At 41.9% G+C, this 8,829-nt stretch overlaps 1 protein-coding gene across 1 annotated transcript in view; it reads left to right on the top strand.

The window, feature by feature from the left end:
* Positions 1-322: 322 nt before the first annotated feature.
* Positions 323-8,829, top strand: part of RNF180 (ring finger protein 180) — a 102,743-nt gene continuing 94,236 nt past the window's right edge. The window contains exons 1-2 of the mRNA XM_056541357.1: positions 323-405; positions 1,913-2,034. Coding sequence (XP_056397332.1) covers positions 1,930-2,034 — 105 coding nt within the window. The 5' untranslated portion in view covers positions 323-405; positions 1,913-1,929. The remainder of the gene's footprint in view (positions 406-1,912; positions 2,035-8,829) is intronic.

The raw sequence follows: 8,829 nt of genomic DNA, 5'->3' as shown, positions 1-8,829 counted from the left end.
GCGGGATCCATGGCAGGATCTTACTGTCATGTACCGGCAGGACAGGTAGTGGATCCTCTGGACCAGAGAGGCGATGACGCGGGTCGTACTGGGGGATTGGTTCTAAGCAGTTACTGGTCTTCACCAGAGCCCGCCGCAAGGCGGGATGGACTTGCTGCGGTGGTAACTACCAGGTCGTGTCCCCCAGTAGCGGCTCGACCTCTCTGGCAGCTGATATGGCGTGGTACACATGGAGCAGGCAAAGGTGTAGTCGGACGTAGCAGAGGTCAGGGCAGGCGGCAACGGTTCGCAGGCGAGTAGACGGTAGCAAAGGGTTCGGCAAGCAGGCAAGGCAATACAAAGCTATAGGGAACGCTTTCTCAGAGGCACAAGGCACAAAGATCCGGCAAGGGCAGGAAGGGGCAGGTAAATTTTATAGGGAAGGAGCAGAGGTAATTAGCCAATCAATGGTGCGCTGGCCCTTTAAATTTACTGAAGGCGGCGCGCGCGTGCCCTAGAGAGCAGGGCCGCGCACGCCGGAAAGCAGAGACTGTCGGCGCAGGGAACGAGGTGCCAGGTAAGGCAGACCGGGACGCAGCACGTGAGCGGGGACCAGCCGCCACGGCAGCCGCGTCCCTGACACAAGGAATCCCGTGCTCCCAGTCAGCACGACTGAGCGAGAGGCACCAGGATCCTGAGAAGCGGGGACGAGGAAGCGGGCGCTCCGGTCCGGAGGCGGGGACCGGAGCGCTCGCTGTGACAATGGTTAATTATCTAGGCATAGCGTAACAGGACCTGCGGATCACGTGACCGGATGAACTCTATGGTTTTGTGCTTGAGGACCTTTTGAGGTTCCTGTGACGTTTATCTCCCATCACTCCTTTTAACAGTGAGTGACAGTTGATTGGACCAGTAAAAACGGCCCTGCCCCTGCCCATATAAGGGAGCGGCGGCCATTGCTCACTCTCTTTCCTTGTGGGCTGTTGATAGAGAAGGATCTGCGCTGCTGTCATCAGTGAGTTTAGGCCTGAGCCTTGCGGCGACGGCTGATATCTGCTAAATTGTGAGTGTGTCAATCCCGAAACACTCTGCAAGATCACCGGACCTTATCTATCCCCTAAATCTGGACGGATCAATATTCCCTAATTCAGAGACTTTATGAGAAGTCAAGGTCCGCAACAACTGTCAGGCATTGCAATAGATAGAGACTGTATTCCTGAGACTGTTACTGTTCATTTGGATGTACCACAAGCATTTAAGTAAAGTTGTTCAAGTTCAAGTACCTTGTGGACCTTCAGTCATTTTATGCATGCACCTATCGTTACTGGGAAGGGCGGCGATAGGCCGGAGAATTACCTCAGCATACTAGCCCCCAGCCTGGTGTCACGAACTATAGGGTTAACCTTAACCCCTCATCTACCTAAACAACACCCCAACTACCATACACCCCCCAAGGGCTACCCCATAAGTAAAATGGAGAGTTGGTCAGGTTTTTTGAATTTTTTGGTTGCAAATTCTGGTGCAGACACAAGTTGTGGCACAATGTGCCAAATTCTGGCTAACTGCGCCACATTTTGGCGCACAACCCGAGTGTGAGAAGTTTTTTTCTGAAGTCCAATGCAAGTTGCTCAGGATTTTGAAATATTCGACTGTCCAGCAGGCAGATGCAGAGAATAGTTAGTGCAGGGACTGGTCATGAGGTGGGGATATAAGGACGGGAGCATCATTGCTGCTTTTCCTCTTCCATAAACTTTAAGTAAGAAGACCGAGCAACGCGGATACTCTGCAAATAAGATGTATGAAAATGGGGTTTCCTAAACAGACAATCCATTTAACATATACTACCATTTACTGTGTGACATTAAATTACATGTACCTACAGTATTTATGATAAAACACTGAGACTAGTGATATTTGCCTTCTTTGTTTGCAGACTATAAAGGTATTCAAATGAGCTACAGGAGCACAGCAGTCCATTTACGTTGCTGGAAATGTAGAAAGTTTGTAGCAAATTCAGGATCTATCATCAACAACAATGAATGCAACCAAGCTCTGGTAAGTATTAGAGTCTTTATAATGCCCTTTCATTGTGAATCTCTATGTATAATAAGCCTTTAATTTCTACATGTTCCTCATTGTTCCCTCTTTATGAACTAAAGGGGTTTAAGCAACAAAGATTTTTATGGCATCCCCTTTCTCAGTTTCCTTGTTGCTCCCAGCAGTCAGACCACTTCTGATTACTTAAGAAATCTTGGTGAGGCAGCTGATGGGGCTAGTTTTCTTAAACAGATTGTCTGTAAGGGTTTTAAAGGGGTACTCCGGTGGAAAACTTTTTTTTTTTTTTGTGAATCAACTGGTGCCAGAAAGTTAAACAGATTTGTAAAGGACTTCTATTAAAAAATCTTAATCCTTCTAGTACTTATTAGCTGCTGAATACTAAAGAGGAAAATCCTTTTCTTTTTGGAACACAGTGCTCTCTGCTGACATCACGAGCAAAGTGCTCTCTGCTGACATCTCTGTCCATGAGAGCAGAGAGCACTGTCAGCAGAGAGCACTGTGCTTGTGATGTCAGAAGAGAGCTCTGTGTTCCAAAAAGAAAATAATAAGTACTAGAAGGATTAAGATTTTTTAATAGAAATAATTTACAAATCTGTTTAACGTTCTGGCACCAGTTGATTTAAAAAAAAAAAAAAAAGTTTTTCACTGGAGTACCCCTTTAACCCCTTAAGGACGCAGGACGTAAATGTACGTCCTGGTGAGGTGGTACTTAACGCACCAGGACGTACATTTACGTCCTAAGCATAACCGCGGGCATCGGAGCGATGCCCGTGTCATGCGCGGCTGATCCCGGCTGCTGATCGCAGCCAGGGACCCGCCGGCAATGGCCGATGCCCGCGATCTCGCGGGCGTCCGCCATTAACCCCTCAGGTGCCGGGATCAATACAGATCCCGGCATCTGCGGGAGTTCGCGATTAAAATGAACGATCGGATCGCCCGCAGCGCTGCTGCGGGGATCCGATCATTCATAACGCCGCACGGAGGTCCCCTCACCTTCCTCCGTGCGGCTCCCGGCGTCTCCTGCTCTGGTCTGTGATCGAGCAGACCAGAGCAGGAGATGACCGATAATACTGATCTGTTCTATGTCCTATACATAGAACAGATCAGTATTAGCAATCATGGTATTGCTATGAATAGTCCCCTATGGGGACTATTCAAGTGTAAAAAAAAATGTAAAAAAATGTAAAAGTAAAAGTAAAAAAAAAGTGAAAAATCCCCTCCCCCAATAAAAAAGTAAAACGTCCGTTTTTTCCTATTTTACCCCCAAAAAGCGTAAAAAACATTTTTTATAGACATATTTGGTATCGCCGCGTGCGTAAATGTCCGAACTATTAAAATAAAATGTTAATGATCCCGTACGGTGAACGGCGTGAACGAAAAAAAATTAAAAAAGTCCAAAATTCCTACTTTTTTAATACATTTTATTAAAAAAAAAATTATAAAAAATGTATTAAAAGTTTTTTATATACAAATGTGGTATCAAAAAAAAGTACAGATCATGGCGCAAAAAATGAGCCCCCATACTGCCGCTTATACGGAAAAATAAAAAAGTTATAGGTCATCAAAATAAAGGGATTATAAACGTACTAATTTGGTTAAAAAGTTTGTGATTTTTTTTAAGCGCAACAATAATATAAAAGTATATAATAATGGGTATCATTTCAATCGTATTGACCCTCAGAATAAAGAACACATGTCATTTTTACCAGAAATTGTACGGCGTGAAAACAAAACCTTCCAAAATTAGCAAAATTGCGTTTTTCGTTTTAATTTCCCCACAAAAATAGTGTTTTTTGGTTGCGCCATACATTTTATGATATAATGAGTGATGTCATTACAAAGGACAACTGGTCGCGCAAAAAAAAAGCCCTCATACTAGTCTGTGGATGAAAATATAAAAGAGTTATGATTTTTAGAAGGCGAGGAGGAAAAAATGAAAACGTAAAAATTAAATTGTCTGAGTCCTTAAGGCCAAAATGGGCTGAGTCCTTAAGGGGTTAATTACTGCAACCCAATCATTAGTAGTGTAGGGAGGCAGTATTGGGATGGGGTATGTATCAAAAAAGTTGCCCCTCCCCCAAAAAACAACCTTATTCCTTATATTTAAAAATTCTATATGACAAGGATTGTTCCACAGGACTGGTGCTTATCAAACATAGTGTCAATATTCAAAAAAGGGTGAACACTAATATATAAAAGATATACCCAGCGCTCCCACTAAGGGAAACAAAGGATTCAGCGGCCAGATATATAATATGGGCCCCTATATCCCATACAATTATTAAACTTAGAATTATATACAGTTTATATCGGCCCTATAGTATGTAACATATAAAAGAATCACGCTCTAAAATATATAGTAAGGTAGTTTATATGCAAAGAGAATGTCCTAAAAAATATGGGATAGGACAAAAAATGGTTAAAATATATTTATACATAAAAGTGCAGTGCTCTTGGGTGGGCAATCCGTTTTGCAGTTTCGATATAGAAATAACAAAACTCACAGGAGCGGTGTCCTATGTAAAAAAAAAAAACATGAAAAAAAAAAAAAGTTTTCCACCGGAGTACCACTTCAAATACCATATCTTGTCATACAGTATATCTAGGAAAACCAGGAATTGCAACCAAACTGTGTGCCAGAAGCTTTGTAGCATATTTCTGTGCTGCATCCATCAAACCCTGACTTTAACCCCATCCAGCACCTTTGGGATGAACTAGAATAGTGATGAGCGGCATATGCCATATTCGAATTTGCGATATTTCGCGAATATGAGGATTAATATTCGTCCCATATTCGTGGAATTCGAATATTCGTGATATTCGTGATGTTTTTTTCCATTGCGAAATTTCGCCCGTCTGCGCATGCGCGCTATGACATCATGCGAGAACGGAGATCATTTCCTGGATCTTTGCCAGTTGCTTTTCGCATCGCGATTTTCTGCTGTCTTGCGAAGCGAAGATGGTGGGGAGTAACTTTTCACCAAGTGAGGAAAAACTGCTGATTTGTGTAAATAATGTCACCACTGTTATTTCATTATATTTAACTGCATTTTAGACTAGTTTAAAAGTTATGATATAAGATCAGATAGCAGTGTTTCCCAAACAGTGTGTCTCCAGCTGTTGCAAAACTACAACTCCCAGAATGCACTGACAGACCATGTCTGCTGGGAGTTGTAGTTTTGCAACAGCTGGATGCACCCTGGTTGTGAAACACTGAGTTAGATAACAAACTCTGTGTTTCGCAACCATTGTGCCTCCAGCTGTTGCAAAACTATAACTCCCTGCATGCAACTCGCTGCATCCCCCCCCCCCCTCTCCCCCAATGTGAATGTACAGCGTACATTCACATAGGCAGGGGCTTACAGTGTGTTTGTAGCTGAAGCAAATTTTGCAAACTCTCAGCAGGAAACTACTGTGAACCCCCGCCCGTGTGACTGTACCCTGAAAACACTACACTACACTACACTACACGAACACAAAATAAAAAGTAAAAAACACTACATAAACACATACCCCTACACAGCCCCCCTCCCTTCCCCAATAAAATGAAAAATGTCTGGTACGCAACTGTTTCCTAAACGGAGCCTCCAGCTGTTGCAAAACAACTCCCCAGTATTACCGGACAGCCATTGAATGTCCAGGTATGCTGGGAGTTTAGCAACAGCTGGAGGCACCCTGTTTGGGAATCCCTAGCGTACAATACCCCTATGTCCACCCCTATGCAATTCCCTAATTTAGTCCTCAAATGCGCATGGCGCTCTCACTTTGGAGCACTGTGTTATCTGTGGTATTACATAGGACTGCAGGTCACATCTACTACATTATCTGCACTCAGAGAGTTATCACTGTGTTATCTGTGGTGTTACATAGGACTGCAGGTCACATCTACTACATTATCTGTACTCAGAGAGTTATCACTGTGTTATCTGTGGTGTTACATAGGACTGCAGGTCACATCTACTACATCATCTGTACTCAGAGAGTTATCACTGTGTTATCTGTGGTGTTACATAGGACTGCAGGTCACATCTACTACATTATCTGTACTCAGAGAGTTATCACTGTTATCTGTGGTGTTGCATAGGACTGCAGGTCACATCTACTACATTATCTGTACTCAGAGAGCTATCACTGTGTTATATGTCGTGTTACATAGTACTGCATGTCACATCTATACATTATCTGTACTCAGAGAGTTGTCACTGTGTTATCTGTGGTGTTACATAGGACTGCAGGTCACATCCATACATTATCTGTACTCAGAGAGTTATCATTGTGTTATCAGTTGTGCTTCTTCTGTTTTTAAAAAACCAATTGGGTTCTCTTCTGCTTTTAAAAAAGCAATTGGTTGTCACAGGATACAAGGCACAAAGGACGCAAGCAAAAGCACAGAAACACTCTCCTCTCTAAACCACCATGTGAATCTGCAAAGGAATGCTGGTGGGTAGTGATGTTATATACTGGTCGTGCCAGCAAGTTTCTATTGGTTACTAGGGACGTTGCTAAGCTCTGACAACTGTGCTTGCAGAACTCTCATTGGCTCACAGGCATAAGTAGGGCGGAATTTCAAAGAATATTTGCATTGTGAATATTTGCAATGCGAATAATCGCATGCATAAACCTTTCGCCTCATTGTCTCATCCCTGGGTCTTTAATGATACAAGCATTGCATTTATCAGTCGAAGGAGATCCCTACAATGTGCTCAGTTTTGAAAACAGTTTGAAAAAAAGTCAAATATTCGTAATAGTGAATTTTTGCTACGAATATTCGAAATGCGAATATTCGTGAGCAACACTAAACTAGAATAGAAAATGAGTGCCAGGCCTTCTCATCCAACATCAGTGTATGACCTAAAAGCTCCTGAAGGAATTACAAGTCACAATACTTTTCTTCATAAAGTATATTTAAAGGGGAACTCAGGTCGAAGACAAGTGGAAAACAAATGTTTTCAAAATAACTGGTGCCAGAAAGTTAAACATATTTGTAAATTACTTCTATTTAAAAATCTTAACCCTTCCAGTACTGATCAGCTGTTGTATAATAAAGAGTAAGTTGTGTAGTTCTTTCCAGTCTGACCACAGTGCTCTCTGCTCACCCCTCTGTCCCTGTCAGGAACTGTCCAGAGTAGAAGCAAATCCCCATTGAAAACCTTTTCTACACTGAACAGTTCTTGACCGGGACAGAGGTGGCAACAGAGAGTACTGTGAGCAGGCTGGAAAGAACTACATAACTTTCTCTGTAGTATATCTGTAGTATACCGCAGCTGATAAGTACTGGAAGGGTTAAGATTTTTTTTAAATAGAAGTAATTTACAAATCTATTTAACTTTCACCAGTTAATTTAAACATTTTTTATTTTCCACCCCTTTAAGCCTATAGCCTCTGTTACTACATTCGCCAATGTGCAGATGGATTTACAGGCTATATTTCCCACTACAAAAGAAATGGATATTAATGCAACTCCCAAATAGTCTTGTAAGTGCATAATCTCAAGGCTTATGACCAAGGGGGTGAACACTGTATACATGCAGAGGATTAGATGCATATATTATACCAATCATTTTCTTTTGTCATTTTTACTTGTTTTCATTGTTCTGTATTATAATTATGAACATATAAACTCTCATTATGTCAAATATATTTGAAATATCTTCAGTCCACAAGGTCTGTACACTTCGGCTTGTCTATGATGATAATGGAAATTGTTTTCCACCTGGTATACTATAGATACAGTAGGACAGGAAAATAATATGAAGTCCCAGGACTTCCACAGAATAGTAAATTTGTCATGATCCTTGACTTTCTGCTAATAAATGTGTCCAGTGGAACTAGGAAAGGGCATTACTAGAGTACTTGTGATCTCAAAGAAATTCAAGGTGTGCTGGACCAGGGTCTCATGGTTATTGGGATGGTAAGAAGCAAATAGATAACTTCTTAAAAGCAAATTGATCTTGATTCCCTTTTGACCTGGATATCACTGTTTATTCATGGCAGAGCCGAGCGAACAGAGCTGATACGGAAGTGTCTGTATGAATCCTAAGTAAGGAGCTGTACAGGCTTCATTGGACTTCTAGAGATTAATACCGCTGTACAAGCCGAATTCGATGAAGCATGCCAAATTATTTTAACAGAATCTGACACAAAAAAAAATCTGTGTCTCTATATGAAGGTGCATGAGCCTTAGCAGTATATGGCACAACACTACAGAGGTCAGTGATTGGCTCAGTTGTGTTTGACTTGGAGCTTACAGTCATAAATTGTATCCTGACCACATCGACAATCGTTAGATGCAATGTCTAAATACAACATTACAATCTTCACATTGTGTGACCAAAGTCGCTGTGTAGCCCTAGAGCCTACAGGTGTGAGTATAGGTTATTTTTGTTTATTTTAGCTAAATCCTAGGCATGGTCAAATGTTTAAATAAGCCATTTACTAAAGGTCTCCAGGCTTAGGTAAATGCCTACAGAGAGTCTGCTTCTGATAATCCCTTTTTCAGTTGTCCCCTATGATACACTGGTCACCTGGTGTCAACCAGCATTCTGTGGAGCAACCCTAGGTATTCAGTTTGCCTGCAGTGCCACCATGAGGGAAGTAAAGTATTACATACCCATTAAGATTAAAGGGCTGTCTCTGTAATGCACAGATGTGCCAGGTCCTCCAGTGCAGAATTTAAGCATGCATCATTCTGTTTACCGTTCTCATTTCCTTTCATGTACTGATTTGTAGTAAAATAATCTAATAGTCATGCAGTGCATTGCAGAAGTATTCACCCCCTTGGACTTTTGGTCC

The sequence above is a fragment of the Hyla sarda genome, chromosome 1 (assembly GCF_029499605.1).
Source record: "Hyla sarda isolate aHylSar1 chromosome 1, aHylSar1.hap1, whole genome shotgun sequence".
NCBI classification, from domain to species: domain Eukaryota; kingdom Metazoa; phylum Chordata; class Amphibia; order Anura; family Hylidae; genus Hyla; species Hyla sarda.
The sequence above is the reverse complement of the archived record's forward strand: the minus strand, read 5'-3'. Positions and strand labels throughout refer to the sequence as shown.